The sequence below is a fragment of the Peromyscus maniculatus genome, chromosome 9, assembly GCF_049852395.1.
Source record: "Peromyscus maniculatus bairdii isolate BWxNUB_F1_BW_parent chromosome 9, HU_Pman_BW_mat_3.1, whole genome shotgun sequence".
NCBI lineage: Eukaryota > Metazoa > Chordata > Mammalia > Rodentia > Cricetidae > Peromyscus > Peromyscus maniculatus.
In genome coordinates this window covers 25025579-25043796 of record NC_134860.1, presented here as the reverse complement: position 1 = coordinate 25043796, position 18218 = coordinate 25025579, and the positions used below count along the sequence as shown (strand labels likewise).

At 44.2% G+C, this 18218-nt stretch overlaps 1 protein-coding gene across 9 annotated transcripts in view; it reads left to right on the top strand.

Annotated features, from left to right (window-relative positions):
• Positions 1-17894, top strand: part of Atxn7 (ataxin 7) — a 171056-nt gene extending 153162 nt beyond the window's left edge. For 7 of the 9 annotated variants that reach the window (XM_076544489.1, XM_076544486.1, XM_076544483.1 and 4 more), the window contains 8 exons: positions 1834-2093; positions 2543-2625; positions 3590-3837; positions 5435-5633; positions 5950-6071; positions 10418-11393; positions 12167-12233; positions 13862-17894. In XM_076544489.1, the coding sequence (XP_076400604.1) occupies positions 1834-2093; positions 2543-2625; positions 3590-3837; positions 5435-5633; positions 5950-6071; positions 10418-11393; positions 12167-12233; positions 13862-13971 (2065 nt within the window). In that variant the 3' untranslated portion in view covers positions 13972-17894. The remainder of the gene's footprint in view (positions 1-1833; positions 2094-2542; positions 2626-3589; positions 3838-5434; positions 5634-5949; positions 6072-10417; positions 11394-12166; positions 12234-13861) is intronic. The other 2 variants (XM_076544487.1, XM_076544488.1) reach the window with 2 other exon arrangements.
• Positions 17895-18218: the final 324 nt, after the last annotated feature.

The window sequence follows — 18218 nt, the reverse complement described above, 5'->3', positions numbered from 1 at the left end:
ATGGCTGGTAATATTTATTGATCTTTTCCTGTGTGAGTTGTATTTGTGATGTCATATATTGACTATAACGCCCCTGTGGAATTATGTATTGCTATCCCTTTTTTCACAAGGGAAAAGGAAGCACAGGTTGAGATGCTCTATATCAGAAGGCCTTTAAGTCATATATGTCTGGGATCAAATCCTGCTTCGGTTCCTTCCTGGTGGAAGTGAGTCTGTGGCGTCAGCCACTGTGGGGTTGGAGGTATTTAGGATCTGCCAGGCACCTGACTTTTGTACATTTAGCGGTTGGAGACAGCAAGTGAGTGGCCACTGACATTTCTGCTGCCTCTGGTGCTAATAGTAGAGGTAAGAAAAAATGAAGTACCCCCCAGTGGTCTTCAACAAAACAGTTTCCTGCCGGCGTGAGGAGGAAAGACTGGAAGTAGTTCTCACTTGCCTGCTGTGGCTTTGACAAGCTTCCGGAGGGGGTCTGGGCCTGGGAGCTTCCTTGAGGCCACTTGAAGGAGCAGCAGTCTACACTGACAGAAACATCTTGCTCTGTCGTGATAGCTCTCAGCCTTTCTTTGGCTGCTTTCCTTTGGGAGGGTATGCCATCCATTCATTCCCAATATCTAATACCCTTGGTTATCCCCGAAAACAGTCCATTACCTGCTGTTACTCAAGAGTCTTGCCAGCTGAGAGAGCCCAGAACAGTTGGCAATAGCTTTGTTGCTGCCAGGCTACCACACATACAGCTGCTCTTCACCGCTGTTTATCCTTGTGGCTGAGCCCCCAGCCTCAACTTATCGAGAATGAGCATGGGAAATTGGCTTTCACTTCTGTAGCTGTCTGAAAGCCAAAAAACAAACAAACAAACAAACAAACAAACAAACAAACAAACAATAGCAGGGCAGTGTTTAAGTCACTTGCCAGCTTAATGGCTATTAGAGTCCAGACTCCACCAGAGTTTGCCTGCACTCACCAAACTTCCATTGTCATGTGAAGGCTTAGAAGGGGGACCGTGTGAACCATTAGGATTTGTTGACATCATTTTTACCAAGAAACAAAGTGACAGTGTCACTTGGAACGTAAGAGAAATTGTTAGTGGCACAGGTCTCCCTGTTCACCCACCACTTGCGAGGTGTGTCTACCCTAAGCTCACGTCCTCGGAGCCTGAGCTCAGGGACTGGGGAACCCGATTGGTAGCACCGTGTGCTGAGTCAGCACTCTTCCTTGTTGGCAGAAACAGTTGCTGCAGACTTGAGTGACATGTACTCAGTCGTGTTTGTTTTAATAATTCCCTTTGTTAAAGTGAGAGTTCTTGTGAGGTATTCTCTTGGATTCTGTGGTGTCATCTTGGTCCTTTCTAGAATGCTGCATTCATGTTGTGCCTGCAGCATCTGCATTGACCGGCAGGTTGACTGAAGGCTGCAGTGCACAGTTGATTCAGATCTGCATTGACTAGCAGGTTCACTGAAGGGCTGCGGTGCAGTTGATCCGATTCTCCCCCAAGTGCATGCCATGTGTTCTGATGGACTGTATTCCCACTAATCAGTAAATGAACACTTGTTAAACCAAAACAAGAAAAAAAGAAAAGAAACTGCATTGACTCTTAGGTCTGAGTTCCCCATTGGTCAGCCCATGGGAAAATGTTTCTGAAACAGGTCAGTTTTATCCACTGGGCTTTTTGTCAAAAGAGCTGTGAACATCACCATTCACCTTTCTTAGAGGTTCAAACAAAATGTACAAGGGCATTCCCAGACCTGTGCATACTCAGGTAGAGCTAGTCTCTGCTTCCATCCCTTTGGAATGAACAGGACACTTGTTGATTGGTTCTCACTTCCCCTACAACAGCATGGCGCCCTCTGTGAAGGTGGAAAGGACACATCCGAAGATGGATGGCACACTACTGAAATCCACAGTGGGGCCAGCCTGTCCTGCTCCTGTGAGCTCTGCAGTCAAGCCTGGCCTTAACTGCCCCTCAATACCAAAGCCAACCTTGCCTTCACCTGGACAGATTCTGAATGGCAAAGGGCTGCCTGCAACGCCCACTCTGGAAAAGAAATCGGAAGACGGTTCTAATAACAGGAAGTTTTTAAATAAGAGATTATCAGGTAACATTACAGCTCTCTCTTAAGCTGTCTATAGAAAGTTGGGTGTGCACAGGCTGTAAATGAAAGGCCTTCTTAAAGCTGGTCAGCTTGAGCCATGGGGAGAGAGTCCTTCAGGGTGGACCCATCTTTACTCTTAGTTTTAAAGAGCATGCTTGCTTGTGTGTGCACACACTTGTGTGCTGTAATGAAAATTTGTTCAAGATTTTTCTGAATATAAATATTCTTATGCAAAATAAGTAAATGTTTTTTCAGGCATCTGGTAGTAGTTGTAGCCTTTCAGTGAGGATAATAATGTCATTACAATGCTCAAACCTCATCTGCAGTGTATTCATTAATAACATGGCACTTCCTACTGCTTTAGTTTGTCTGCCTTGAGATTTCCTCTTATTTAAACAATGAAGGATGGGTTTGGTACACCTACTGCAATAACGTTTGTGTGCTCCTGGCAGAAAGAGAGTTTGATCCTGACATCCACTGCGGGGTCATTGATCTGGATACCAAGAAGCCCTGCACCAGGTCTTTGACTTGCAAGGTAGGTGCTTTCTGTAGCTGAAGTCAGGGCTGGTGTATACAGGGCTGTTAGTACCATCACTTTCCCACTGCTCTCTTAACCCATAGGGAGCCAGTGTTCTCTGGGTCCCTGGGTTGTATAAATTACTTGTGACAAAAAAAAAAAAAAAAAAAAAATCCCAATTTAATAAAATGCTATGTGAGTTACCATGACTCTGTACCAGTGTGAGAGGCTTTGCTTTTATTTTTCTTAAACTTTTCATTTATTTTTGGGTACATTTTTGTGTGTGAGTACCACAGCATACACATGGAGGACCAAGTGCATTTGATAATGTGTTTTCTTGTAAGATGTGATCAAGAGTTGGCTTATATTAGTCACCTTTTTAAAGCCAGAACTGCCACATCCTCTGTGTGCCTATCTCCTGTCTCTGAAATACTGACTGGACTCATGAGAGCCAGATGCCATTGTGTGTCTGTGGTGGCTACTGCGCTCTGTCTCCTGTTCACAGCTCTTTCCCTTTCTGCCTTGCGTTCTTCTCTTTCTCAGTCTTTCTTGGCTGCCCCAGGCCGTCTTCACGATTCTCTGAGCCCCTCTCTCCATTCCTTATTTTGCTAGAGCAGAGAAAAGCAGCCTTGTTTAATTTTTGTCCTCAGTTACTCAAAAAATGCTGTACATGTAATGAAGTTCCTAAGAGCCCGTGAGTTGCTTTAATGGCACAAAGCATGCGTGCCTGTCCTGGTAACACGGAGTGCTGCTGCTCTCCGCAGGAGGCATAGCATGCCCAAGTTGGTATGGTTAAAGCTAGAGTGTGATTCCAGCTTCTCTGAAGAGATTTCCGTTTAGTAAATGTGGAGACATCTCATCTTTGAAAGCTATAGCATGCTTTTTTACAGGGTTATGCTTGGGATATACAGCATATTAAACTTTTTATTGAAATTCCTCGGTTTCTGTGTTTGTTGTTTTTGTTTGCGTGTGTCTGTTGTAGACACATTCCTTAACCCAGCGGAGAGCTGTTCAGGGTAGAAGAAAACGATTTGATGTGTTACTGGCCGAGCACAAAAACAAAACCAGGGAAAAGGAATTGATTCGCCATCCAGACTCTCAGCAACCACCACATCCTCTCAGGGACCCGCATCCTATCCCTCCTCGGACGCCACAGGAACCACACCCTTCTTCAGAAGCAAAGCCTTTCGTAGCTAGTAAACCGAAACCTCATACCCCTAGTCTTCCAAGGTAAGCCAAGCCTTCAGGGAATGGATGTCTAGACACCCTGTGTCCTATGTACCTCTCCATCTCCTGCACAGCTGTGCCATCAAGAAGTCTACACCACTGTCACAGTAGGAGTTGGCATTTTTAAAATTGGGTTTTACTGTAAAAACTGTTGAAGTCTTCAATAACTTTTGACAAGGGCTCCTAGGTCTAAATGCAAACACTAGTGTAAAGTTAGAAGTGCCTGCCCTGCGGTGGTCCTGTGCCTGGTCTCTTGATAAGCAGAGCTGAGATGGGGTCTTGCCTTCCGGTTCCTAGTAGGAATGTTTCAGATGGCTTTGGCCATTTATTTCTTAGGTTTTCTTTGCAAATTAAAGTAGTGAGAAATCTTGTAGACAAGCATATAGCGTTAATAGCATCTATTTATCAACATGGATTTTCATTTACTCAATGTGGGACTTTGTCTTCAACATCAAGTAGGCATTTTAGCAGCCTAGAAAGCAGTGGGTCAGAGTGATTTAATAAGAATTTACTGTGTTCATAACTCAGACAGTGATGGCGGTATGTATGTGTGCTTGTTTAACGAAGCTGAAGTACAGGACTTTGGACCCTTTTCCAGAGAAGGGTCGGGGGAGGGCTGAGGTGTGAGGATGCAGTGTGTGCTTTAGCAGTTGGCCACAGGGCTTCTGCTGGTGTGCCAGCCCCTGGCTACTGCTGCTGAATTTTTTCCCTCTTGTATCTGGTCCTTGGGATGACTCCGTTAAGGTAGACACATCTTCCTCTAGATAACCTAAGTGTACACTTGGCCAAGTCAGAGCAGCCCAGCATGAGCCCTGTGGTTAGAAACAAGGTGTAGAGAAGTCAGTGGAGGCTTCCAAGAAGACAGTCAGGCCTCAGACCAAAATTCCTTACGCGTTCTTTCTTTGGCATCTTCTCAATGAAGATTTTTCATCTGAAGTAAGATTTGCCTAGAAACCACTGGCTATCCTAGATGTAGGAAGAAATATCATTACCCTTGAGTAATGATGTCCAGGCTGACCTTGGGGAAGCAGTGATGAGACTTCAGTCTTCCTCTCCTTCTGTCCCTTTAGGTTATACTAGAGTACTTTGCCAATTACAAATCAGATATTGTTTAAAATACTTTGAAAATGTGAAGAGTAGCAATGAAAGAATCCTCTTAGGTTTCACACGTGTCCCTGTTCTTTAGGGAGAGTGGAAGAAGGGCTTGGACCCCGATGGCCCCAGGGGAAGAACAGTTACAGCTGCCTTTGGCTGTATCTGCCAGACACTAACCTTAGAACTGAGATGCTAAGGAAAGCCCCACCCCACACAGAGTCAGCATGCTGCCTTAGAGCTGATGGACTTGCTTCACATGCCCACCTGCCCTCACCCCCTACCCCACCTCCACCCCCCCGGAGACAGAGACACACACACACACACACACACACACACACACACACACACACACACACACACACACACACAGCATGCTGCCTCAGGGCTGGTGGACCTGCTTCCTCTCCTCTGTCCTCTGTGGTTTTAGATATGTGTCTGAGTTAAGGATGCTGATGACCAGCTTGTGCTTCTGTTCTGAGCCGTGCTGTGCTGTTTCCTCATTCAGGCCTCCAGGCTGCCCTGCTCAGCAAAGCGGGAGTACCCCCATTGACCCTCCTCCAGGCCACGAGTCTCCACACCCTCCCTTGCCTGCCACTGAGCCAGTTTCTCGGTTGTCTAGTGAGGAGGGTGAAGGCGATGACAAAGAAGAGTCTGTTGAAAAACTGGACTGTCATTATTCAGGTCATCATCCTCAGCCAGCATCGGTAAGTTCTGCATCCACTGTGGTGGCCTCCCCAGTGCAGCATAGATAGACAGGGCACTGAGCGGTGGTGGCCGAGCCCTGGCCGGGCTGTCCATGGAGCACCTTAGAGTGCGATGTACTTATCCTGGGCCCCTCATATTTTCCTTCCTCAAAATTGAGTGCTAGGCATTGTTGCTCTCATGTCTCATAGCTTCTGGTCCTCAAGGCATTTCAGCTGTCTTTTCTGTGGTGTCTTGTTTCTTTCTTAAATGTGAAAGACCCCTGGCCCCTGTGCTGGCAGCAGAGGTGACACGCAGGGACACTCTGCTCTCTTTCAGTTTTGCACATTTGGGAGCCGGCAGATTGGAAGAGGTTACTACGTGTTTGACTCCAGGTGGAACCGGCTTCGCTGTGCCCTTAACCTCATGGTAGAGAAGCATTTGAATGCGCAGCTATGGAAGTAAGTGCCTTGTGGTGGTGGTGGTGAGGTGACCTGTCCCAGGGCTGCATTTTCTTGGTGACCTCAGTTCTGTTTTTAAGACTCTGCCGTTAGCTAGCTGTAGGAAGGAAGTACTACTCTTTCATATATTCATTCACTCTCAGCAACCACGTCTTGTTCTGGGCTCAAAGTAGAAGGACTCCCGCACGTAAGGACCTCGTCATGTCAGTAGGGACACAAAAATGAGTCAACAGTAGAGATTACAGCTTGTCAGAGAGATACTGGAAGAAACAGTCACCACTACACCTACTGGGAGCTAGCTGTATGCTGGGGACTGTTAACTATTGAATTTGTACAAGTCTTTGCTACATGATGATGATTATCCTTTTTTCCTCTTTTTTAGTTAATTAAGCAGATGTACAGGTTAGTGGTGGGACTGCTGGGTGGCAGTTTGTTTCCAAACAGAGCTTCTATGGGAAAATAATAGACTATGGGTCTGGAAGAGCTGTCACTAGGGCGTGAGCAGTGTTTCTCTCCAGAGGAGAGACCTATGTGTGAAGGTCCCTAGTCAGAAAAGGTGATGCCTTGAGAAACAGCAAGAGCGTGAGTACATGACAAGACAGGGCCCACGAGACTAGCAGGGCCGGGCAGCACTGGAGCTGCTGGGTGCAGAGGGAGCTGGTTTAAGTAGAGGAGTCGCGAGCTTGTGTAGACGAAGTTTCCCGGTCCCACAGCCACTTAGAAGATAACTACACAGAAGCTTATATTAATTATAAACTGTGTGGCCTATAGATCCAGCGTATATTAGCTAGCTCTTTCAACTTAATTCAACCCATTCCTACTAATCTGTGTCTTGCCACATGACTTTGTAGCTTACTGGTACTTTCACATCTTCCTTCTTGGATGGCTGGATCACATCTCTCTCGAATCCGCCCTCTTCTCTCTGTGCCTCTCTTGGATTCCCCACCTGGCTGTAAGCTTTCTTGTCATAGGCCAAAACAGCTTATTAATTATTCAATAAGAGCAACACATTCACAAGCGTACGGACAGACATCCCACAACAAGCTTGGATCTGTAGCTTTACATCAGGAGTTTTTGTTTTTTGTCGTGATGGGATGGAACAGAGTCCTCAGGATAGCTAAGCACTCCATTCACTTAGCTGTGTCATCCCACCCTTGAAAAATCTTGTGTAGTAGTGTGTATGCTAATATTTACTAAAAAGCTTATAAGAAAAATAAGGGATTCTTGACCAAAAAAAAAAAAAATCTTTAATTCAGCATGTCAAGCAAGCTTACTTTGATACGCAGCACTAAGTGCTGCAACTGTCAGCGCAGGAGATATCTTTGTACTGAAGAACATTTCCAAAGCTCCTTTGACTTTGGGATGTCTTTTAGAAGAATGTTTGGGAAAACTTGTGTTCAGTGGGATATTTTATTACAGGGGACTCTCAAGTCATCCCCTGTCCATCCAGGGTTCACCATGCGGGTATCATTGGCTAGCACCTTTTGAATGGATGATAGGCCATTTGCCCTCATGGCTTGGTTTCCTGATAGTCAGCTACAGCTGGTTGGGGCCTTCAACTCTAGTCAGAAAGTCTGTCTCCATGACGTTGGTAGGACTCAGATGGAGCAGCGGTGAGTAGGCTGAGGGCAGCCAGTGTGGCTCTCCCCTTCTTCCTGTACTTCCTCCGTTTTGAGGGACAGCACACTTGCTCACACTGCTAATCTTCCTGGATCAGTAAGTGATCTGCAGCCAGCAATGGAGTAGGTTTCAGTTCCTAGTGGTTTGTGTGGACAGGAGTCATGAGTTCTGAAAGGGCAGGTTTCTGAGATTGAGCCCTTCTGCTCTGGCAGGGTCTGTCAAGGATGACCACCTCATTACTTATTCCTCCTATCCATTAACATGAACTCTGGTTTATTCATTCACAGTAGCTACTTTTTTTATCCCAGGCTGGCCTCAGTATTGCTATGAAGCTAAAGTTGACCTTGAACTCTGATCTTCTAGTCTATACCTTTTGGGTGCTGGCCTTACAGGCACACCATGCCTGGTTTTATGTGGTGTTGTGGATCGAACCCATAGCTGAATGTATGCTCAGTAAGCATTCTACCCACCGAGCTACATACATCCTAGCGTCAGGACTTGTTTTTAAAAGTCAGTAAAGCAATGGGGAATATGTGTGGTTCAGTGATGAGCTAACTTGAGGTGGATAGGGACGTGGATTGGGACCCAGCCATAAGTGTTCTAGAAATGCTTCCTGCAGCCAAAGCGCTGTAAGTTGATTTCTGGCCAACCTTTTCTCATGGCCCTTAATATACTGGGGGAGCTTAGCACTTCTCGCCCAGGGAACTGCTCACGGCCTCTGTGAGACACTGCAGGGTACTGTCACAGTGTCCTGGGCCTGTCACACTGGCTCAGCGAAGCGCTTTCCTTTGAGAAGACCCCGTCTGAGCAGCACTCTCGTAGCCTTATGCTTCCGTTGTTGTAATAAATTTGGGTGTCAGAGACAGAGTGTGAGCCTAAAATGAATCCTCCGTAGCTCCTGGGTGCTCTGAACAGTAGTGGAATTCCACCAGCCCTTTCTCTGGATCTCGAGACCATCTCAAGCTCCTGTGCTCTCTGAAACCTGCCCCTGATCTGGAAGGGCAGGGGACAGATGTCACCCAAAGATATTTTACAGTTCCCCCATCTCCTACCTTCCTATTTCCACATATAGTACTCTTTTTATTATTTTCTTTTATACCTTTATCTAGCTCATTAGATATTTTAAAAGAGGAAGCAGTTATATCGTTCCAAGAGGTTCACGTGTTGCCTATGGAAGAAATCTTTTCTTGGGGTTTGTTTTCAGGCAGCCAGTCTTTAAGTCCCAGCCTCACGAGCCACCCAGTGGCCATAGTCAGGTACTGCATCCAGTGAGCAACCTACACTCAAGAACTTGCCTGGGTACCTTGTTCAGAGACAGATTCTGCTGAGGTTGTCTGGGCTGAGGCCTGGGAATTCACGTTTCTGGCAGATCTCTTAGGTAATATCAGTGAGTATCACAAGGATAGAGCCAGGCTTCTCACTGTGGGCTTCACCTTGGGCTCTGCTAGAGAGACTTGAGAACTGGCTGATGTCTGTGTGCTCATGCTGAGATTTCCTGTGTGGTAAGTATGGTTGTGGCTTAAGCTCCATAAGTGCTTGTAATGTGCCGCTGAGTGGAGAAGCCCACGTGCAGTGTGGGATTTAGAAACACAGTCATTCATTCCTCGAGCTAGCAGTGAATTCACATGGCAGCATTTCAGCCCGCATCACTGGATCAGCCAGGGTCCCTGCATCCAGGCTAAGGTAGGATGGTCTGGACAGAGTCTCTGCTGGCCCATTGTATTGTTTTGAATAGGTGCAGGTCTCATTTGACCAAATGGCTTCATCCCTTGGTTCAAGCAGTTGTCATCTTCCAGCTTTCTCTCTTGTCGGGACCTTTATGTCCAGCTGTTACCACCTGAATTTTCTTGCTGCTATCAGGCTCATTAGGTTTTCTTTTATGCTGTCACATTTTAAAAATTCAGTGCTAAAATAAAAGGGGGATGTCTTGTGTTTGACTCTCCAAACATCTCTCATCCCCTACTCAGTACTTTGCCCAGACATTACAAACATAATAATAGTTCCTCATACCACCCAAACAAAGTCCCCTATGCAGTGTCCTGGCCAGTAGTCACACCTGCCTATTGCTTAATTAACTCATCCTTGCTTGAATTTCCTCAGTGTTTGAATACTGTATGGATAAAATGGTATATAAGCTGTGGGTTACAACATCTGCAAGAGAGTAAGTGATTTGTAGTCACATATTCAAGTCACCTCCAGTCTCACAAAATCTATCACATGGTTTTACCTGCATGTTTGTATGAAGGTGTCAAATAACTTGGGGCTGGATTACAGACAGTTGTGAGTTGCCATGTGGGTACTGGGAATTGAAGAGCATCCAGTGTCCTTAACCACTGAGCCATCTCCCCAGCCCCCAGGGCAGACTTCTTAAGGAAGTGTGATGAGTTGAAACTAAAGTGATGAGCAGAGACCAGAGCTAACTGCCGTGGCCCAGAAAGAGGACATGCAGGAGTTCTTGCATTATGGCATGTGCTTGGGGTGTAAGAAAGATCAGCAGTGGCGGTATGAAGCTAGAATTGTAACCGGAGTGAGGCATACACAGTGTGTTTCCAGAACTCCAGGAAGCATAAAGAATTGGAAGGAAAGATACATCAGGATTGGGTTTGTGTTTTGGATTGATCTTTGATGAGGGTATGTTTCTCAGTGCCAAAGATAATGGGGTGCCCATCTGTAACCATCCATGGCTAGCTTTGTTAATTATTGCCCATGGTATCTCCTTTTTACAGGAAAATCCCACCGGTGCCCTGTAGCACATCACCTGTTTCTGCCCGTATTCCTCACCGGACAAATTCTGTGCCGACATCACAAGGTGGGATCAGCTATTTTGCAGCAACCACTGTCTCTACATCCCCAGTTCTGCTGTCATCCACCTGCATCTCCCCAAATAGCAAATCGGTACCAGCTCATGGAACCACTCTAAATGCACAGCCTGCTGTTTCTGGAGCAATGGATCCTGTGTGCAGTATGCAATCCAGACAAGTATCTGCTTCATCCTCATCTCCCTCCACACCCTCCAGCCTCTCTTCAGTCCCTTCCTCCCCTCTGTCCAGAAAACCTCAGAAATTGAAACCTAGCAAGTCTGTAAGGCCCAAGGAATCTTATGCTAACAGCAGTAACTGTCACAATGCCAGTAGCAGTACCAGTGGTGGCTCAGGAAAGAAACGCAAAAGCAATTCCCCACTGTTAGTTCATTCGTCATCCTCCTCGTCATCCTCCTCCTCTTCTCATTCCGTGGACTCTTTTAGGAAAAACTGTGTGGCTCACTCTGGGACTCCATACCTGTCTGCAGCAACATCGACCCACAGCATCAGCCTCAACTGTGTGACAAATAAAGCCCTCTCGGTGAGCCTGCGGCATGAGCAGGCAGGACGGGGTCCCCCTGGTGTGAGCTCTGCAGAGTCCATCAAGAGGATGAGTGTAATGGTGAATAGCAGCGACTCCACTCTTTCCCTTGGCCCATTCATTCATCAGTCCAGTGAACTGCCTGTCAACTCACAGGGCAGTTTTTCACACTCGCACACTCCTCTAGACAAACTCATAGGAAAGAAAAGAAAATGCTCTCCGGGCTCTAGCAACGTCAGCAACAGTGGCAGCAAACCTCCAAAGGTTGCCAGGTTGCCAGCCATGAACAACGTCCACATGAAACACACAGGCGCCATCCCAGGGGCCCAGGGACTGACGAACAATTCCCTCCTCCATCAGGTAGGACGTGGACTCTGACCTTCTGGAGGTGTCTGCTGCCTCTTTGTTGGGGTCTTTTGCCAGCTTTGAAAACTATGCTTGGGTTGGTTGGTTTGCCCATAATGGATGTCCAGCTTTCGTGGTAATCTTTAACCAAGGAAAGTCTATGTCCATCTGAAGGGAAACATCTCTACAGAATGTCTAGTACCTTTCAAAGATGTTAGTGAATAGATAAAGCAAATGTGCCTTCAGGACCTGAAGAAAGCGTCAGGCATGACCGCAAAGGACACAGAGCTGGTGTCCTGACTGACGCTGTTAGTGAAGGGAGCATTTTCAATCTGTGCAGTGGTTCTAATATGTTCCCAGGAAAAAAGCTAGGCTGAAACCAACTGACTCTAGTAAGCGATTACTTTAAACCTTAAAAAAAAAAAAAAAAAAAAAAAAAAAAGAGCTTGAAATGTTTTTCATCTTGAGCAATTTCAGATATTCTAGTTAAATTGCACCCATATTTTCTCCTCCCTGCTTTCAAGGGAGGTGGGAAATAAGATTCAGGGTTGGCACAGCTGAAGACCGAAACCTGTCCAGGTGAGACGTTCAGAGGACCTGTACTGTGCAGCCCATCACTAGGAGGCGGCTCACTGGGTGCATAGTAGTCGTGCCTTGCTTGTGCTGTGTCTTGTCTGTTCCCCAGCCTTCTTGTTGGTTTCTTCTGACTGTCGCTCATGTAGTTCTTTCTTCCAGCTTCTTTTGCCCCAACTTCAGCTCATCTCTCATCTTGTTATTTCATTCATCAGGATATCTTCTCTCCTTGCTTACGAACAGGAATTGCAGCAGCAGCACCCCAGAGCCCTGACTTAAAAAGTGAGGCTCTCTTTTATGTTATTTTTCCTTTTCCTCATCCTCAGAACTTAAGTACTTAGGGTTATTTTGGAAAAATGTCAAGGCATTTCCTATTGTAATTTACTTTGCTCCAGTATTTGTGTGAATTGACAGTGTCAAAATTAATGGGGGAGATACCTATTTAAATTCAAAGTACCTGCTTAAGTTTGGCCTTTCAGAGTAGGAGTACTTGGGCAAATGTGAACTTTGCTTTTGCTTATGTTGTGGTTATTCATATAGTTCATGTGGCAGAAGTACAAACTCAGCAAGGAAAAATATAGTCACCCCTAAACCCCCTCTGAGCGTGGATCCTGTGGGTTGATATCTCTACAGGAGAGGTTGTAAGATCAACTCCACGTTTGCAGCATAGAGCACAGTCTTCATTTAAACTGTTGGGCTTGTATAGACCTTCCTCTTCCCCACAAGTAACAGATGGGAGAGGTGGAGGTAGAGGTGGGTGTTGGAGGCAGCAGGGACTTAATGCTTATGGGAGATCTGGGAGTGGAGTATGGTCCCACCAACATGGGACCAGTTTAAAGAGAAATTGCAGAGCTAGGCTTGGGTGTGAAATTTGCTCCCTACATATAGTAGTAGTACAGCCTACATATCTTGGACAATTTGGTTTATGCTCTGCCAGTTAATTTTCCCATATGGGGTTGGGGGTTGTTTACTAGGAAGATCCAGACAGTTCAAGTTTGGATTCTTAAAATCAATTGCAGCTCAAGTTTATGGTATAGATTTTCTCTGTTGAGGATGCTTTTGTCTTTTATTTTTAATTATACTTCACAAATTGTGGAGACCCTGTGGCTTGCAATCTGAGGTAATTGTGAACCTTACATAGTGTTTTATCTGACTGGGAGGGATCTAAAAAGCTGCATAAAAATCTCAGAGGAACACGTGGCTTAAAAGCACTTTAAAGGATGCTGTCTCTAGAAGTGGGCACGGGGACATGCATCTTAAATCGCAGCACTTGGGAGAGAGAGGCAGGCAGTTCTGAGTTCAAGGCCAGCCTGTTCTACATACTAAGTTCTAGGACAGCCAGGGCTACACAGAGAGATTTTGTCTGAAAACAAACACTGTTTCTGGAAAAGTAGAAACGCCATCTTGTTGTTCCCTGAGGAGACGGCTTTTAAAATGGTGTTGCTCAGGCTGGCTGGTCTTTGAACACAGAAGGGATATGGGAAGCCCAAGCCATGGCAATGAGTAGTAGTGCCCCCTCCCTCGGTCTGTTCTTGGCCAATAGGCCTTATTTTACCCCATGAGAAGGGCAGAGTTTCTTTCCAGTGCTGTGGGCAGTGCCTTGGTGTCAACTGCCACACCTGTGTGTTAGCACATGTTGTTCTGTTCCAAATTAATATCCTAGAATGCCGTTAAAGGTACAAATTTCAAAACACTTAGACTAGGTAAACTTGAGAGCTGGAAACCCAGGCAGGCGCCTCTTGTTGCCGGTTTTCCGAAGGAAGTCTTTACAAAGCTTGAGGCCGGCCCTGTGAGGGCCTCTCCCTGGCCCCAGCAGGTCAGGGGAGCTTCAGTGTGAGATCTCTTGGTGTAGAATTGGGAGCACAGCATTTTAGCCAATTACTTACTATTTTCTCACTCTCTTTTGAAAGCCAAAGGCACGTCCCTGACAGCTGACAGTACCACTGGAAGGAATAATCCAGACATTTTTGAAGACAAGTTACACCTCTACTCTGCACTCTGGACCCCACGATGCCTTTGAGTCTTTGTAAACTCGTGTGGGCTCCAGGGTAACCTGTGGCTGTTTGACAAGGATTTCCTGAAGCTGTGTCTGTAGCCGTGAGTACTCACAAAGGACACTGGATCAAGTTCAGCCACCGGATTGCTTCATCAGTGTTAAAGTGGTCTGGACTGCTTGCTACCAATCTGTGAGAAGTTTTTGTTTGTGTTTTGTTTTTTCCATTTTGTTTTTAATTTACAGCATATCATGGAGCCACTCTTGAAGTAGACTGGCTGGGCAAAAGAATGTTTTGGCAAGAGCATTCTGTCTCTTCCTCCTTTCTCTGCCAGAATTGTTTTTGAACACATTCTCACCTGTAGGTCACTCTCCAGGAGGTAGGCACTTTAACTGGAGACTGGAGGCCTTCCAAAGAAAGGGCAGCGAGTTGCATCCTGACTAGCCTCCTAGAGGATATCTGGCTTTAGATTTTTTATAGCAGTGTTCAGGAATAGAATACTGATGTTGGTCAATACATCATGACATAGTAGCCAAGCCCTTTCCAAGTAATGTGGGATAAGAAGCTTGTCAAGTTCTTCAAACTTAAGAACTGGTTTGAAGCTGCTCATAACCGGATATTAAGTTGAAAGTATCTCAGAAGCTTAGTTTTCATGGTACAAAAGCATGTGTGATAAAAGGAGAGAAATAAAGAACAATGAAGAAAAGGAAGACGGAGAGACAAGGAAAACTAGTTTTGGTGATGAAAAACCAGCTGGGACACCGGATTTGGGGAGGTGAAAAAAAATCATGAAGTGGGGCAAACCTTACAGGATTTCCAAAGACACGGACTTCTCTTCTCAATGCATTCATGTTGAACAGTGTGTCAGAGTGGGCTGATTGTCTTACTCAGTCTGCTTTTTAAGATTTGCCTTTTTAAAGTTATTATGATGTCCTTAAATATTTCCAAGGCATTACTCCCATTTCCTCTTTCAGAAATGTTTGGAGAAGTGTAGGTGTCTGCTTTCAGGACTGCCATCCTTGTGTGTGTCACAGCCCCCTTCAGGCCACTAGAGATTTGATGTGGATGCAAGTGGGCCAAGAAGCAGACACAAGGAAGGGTAGTCAGAGAGCCTTGGGTGTGCCCGGGGAGGGGAGCAGCTCGTGAGGGTCAGCAGTGTTCACTCACGCACACCCTCCTTCCTCATGATAGTGACAGCCATCTTCCTTCAGTGAGATGTAAATCCCTCTTACGATTTTTCAGTACCCCACTCCCAAAGAATGTTTAACATTGCTTGAAAAGTTGTCTACCAGTGAATTTGGGGAGGATCTAGGGCCAGTACCACAGCTCCTGCACAGACAACCAAGTCCTCTGGCTTAGGAGAGGACAGTCGAGTGGCCAAAAGAGTCCGGTCCCCGGGGCTCTGCTCCTTGTCCTGGCCGGTGTCTGGGCAGAGTCCAGTCAGTGCATCCTTTCCCTTCAGTTCTTGGTAACAAACTAGAGTTTCAGGGAATTTCAGTCAACAACAGGTAGAATGAATAAAGACTTGGTTACCAGCCTCATAATGTGAATTGCTACACTTTTACTCTGTAAGAACACAAAGACTTTATGCAGATACTTTAACTATAAATTAATGTAAAATGTTGAATTTTTTAAGGGAGGGAAAACAGAATCTTATTCACTTATTATGCAATCAGTCAGTGAATGTTTTAAAGATGACGCTAGAAGCGAGCTATAAGGAGAGAACATGGATGACCAGTGTGGTCAGGTTAGGAGGGCCGGTCTGTTGTTCATCCCAGTGGTGGAGGAGAAGGTAGGAGGGGCTCAGTTACATAGTAATTACTTGGTGACAAGTGCAATGGGGTGTGGGTAGAATTGATTCTCAGAGCCAAGGGGACTTGATGGTTATAAATTAAGTTGCTTTTAATGATGGAATTTATAGACAGGTCATGTTGTTCCGAAAGATGTGAATAGGAGCCACAATTGGAAGTTTATTCAGAATAAAGTAGAGACTTAGATTAGTGAGTGTTATCATTTGATTTCTTAGACTGGGGTTTTAATTGAACTTCATTATATCTCCAGGTAACACAGAGCCTCGGGATTAGGAAAAGCCATTTTGGATTCTGCCTGCCACAAACAGACATATTCTAAACAGTGCTACTAAAGTTTAGACTGTTCAGATATTTTATTTTCTCTGACAACTACTTTTTATGATGATGAACAGTTAAGACCACTTAAAATATGGGAGTACAAATATTTTTTGAATTAGATTAACTTGCAAAAACCAAATTTGCAGTACTTGGATTGTTTCTAGACAGACTTCGGTGTCAATTTAAAACTAAGATAATTTTTATATTCTTTCCAATAGAATTCTTGACAGTTTCTGCAGTTTCTTAAACTTTAAAAAAAAAAAAAAGTGCTGCAATGATGAACAAAGAATTATTAAAAAAAAAAAACAACTACTTTTGTATCTTTATTTTGGAATTTCTTGTTCTATTATAAATATGGAAGTATCCCTATTTCAGAAGACATATTTTGTTAAAAATGAATTGTACATATTTAAATATGTATTTTTGCACAGGTCTTTTTTTCTGATATCCTGTTTTGGTACAATTGAGATCATCTAGTATTTATTTATTAATTAATAAAAATAAATACCTTTTTATAATTTGAAGTGGTTCACTGCCAAGCCAATAGTTTAGAAACCGCTTCCTTTACAGTTAAGGGATGCCTCTGTTCTGTGAAAGTCTCTGTCCTTTTTAGTGTCTCTGGAGTGGATTCATGCAGATGAATTGGGCGTAGCTTCTCTCAGTTGCCTGATTTCCAGATAGACTACATGGAACTAAGTGACACACTGCTTTTCTTTTAGTTTGTGTGTGTGTGTGTGTGTGTGTGTGTGTGTGTGTGTGTGTGTGTGTGTGTGTGTGTAACACTCTGAGCACACTTGTGTTATTAGTATGTGACGTGGTTTAAACTAATGGGAAAACAAAACGAAACAAAACTGAAAGTGCCTGAACCTAGTTGAAGCTCAGACAGATTCTCTTTAAAGACTTGAATGCTGAGTTGAACTTCTGGAGTTTGCTTTTCCACCTAAATATTATTTCTAAAGTTTTAGGGGAGAAGTTAAAAGCCATCAAGGCTGGTAATTTTTTATAAGGGGTTTTAAAATTAAGACATTTTGGTTCACAGTCATCTACCTGGCAATGGACTGCCCAGTGCCACCAAGGGTTATCAACTGTTGTCAGCCAGCAGCTGTTTGTTACTCATGAAATACAGAGTTTAAGATAGGATATTTAAAATATTTTGTATTAAAAAAATACAAGAAGTACCTCTGAGAACATTGACAAAATGTTTAATTTGAAAAACAATGTAACTTATAAAGGCAGCTGTCTCCTGTAAGAGTTCTGTTGCCAAGGGGTTTCTTAATGTCTGTCTCCATTCTGTCCCAGGCCGGGGAAAAGTTAGGCTTTGAAAAATGATTGTTAAAAGTTTCATTGTTTAAAAGAAAATAATCATTTTTACATCTTATTGTAAAACATTTTACCTTTTCAGATCACTGAAATGAGCACTACATATTGTCAGTGTGAATGCAGGGCCTTGAAAGAATTTTGCTTTTTTTTTTTTTTTTTTTTTTTTAAAGCTTGGTTATAAAAGCAATCCTCCTGTGTTAAAATGTGTGAGTAGTTTGATAAATGTGTACACATAATCAAGAGCATCTCAGCTGGACTTTGTGTTGGCTGCTGTATAGAAATGAACAAACGTCAAGGGATAGAAAATTACTTTGGATATTTAAAAGAGAAGAAATATATAGTCTATTTGTTTTGTAACAAGTTTCTGTAAATAAAATAATTTATACTATTTATAAGAAAAGTTGTGCTTTGCTTTATGAGAAATTAGTTTGTTGAACAAACATGTTATTAAATGGGCAATAAAATTAGGACTTCTCAATAAATAAGGTTGGCTGCATGAACTATTTTACATGTTTCTGCCTTGTTGTGGTACTAAGCCCTCTCACTTAGTACCTTTCCCATGAGCTTCACATCAGACATCTTTGCTTCAGCCCTCATACAGGACAGGTGAATTCTCTAGAGACCTCACACTGCTTTGCCTTGGATGACGTTAATCCCTGTGTAAGCAGACAGTGTTGGACCCTGAAGGAGATGAAGTCAGTAGTGCAGAAACAACATTCTACTTCAACTTGCTCCGTTGTGAATTTGATGCATGTACTTAAGTTTGTGTTAGATTTTTACCTGCTAGGGAGGTTTTAAATTTGGAGCTCACATAGTCTCTTCTT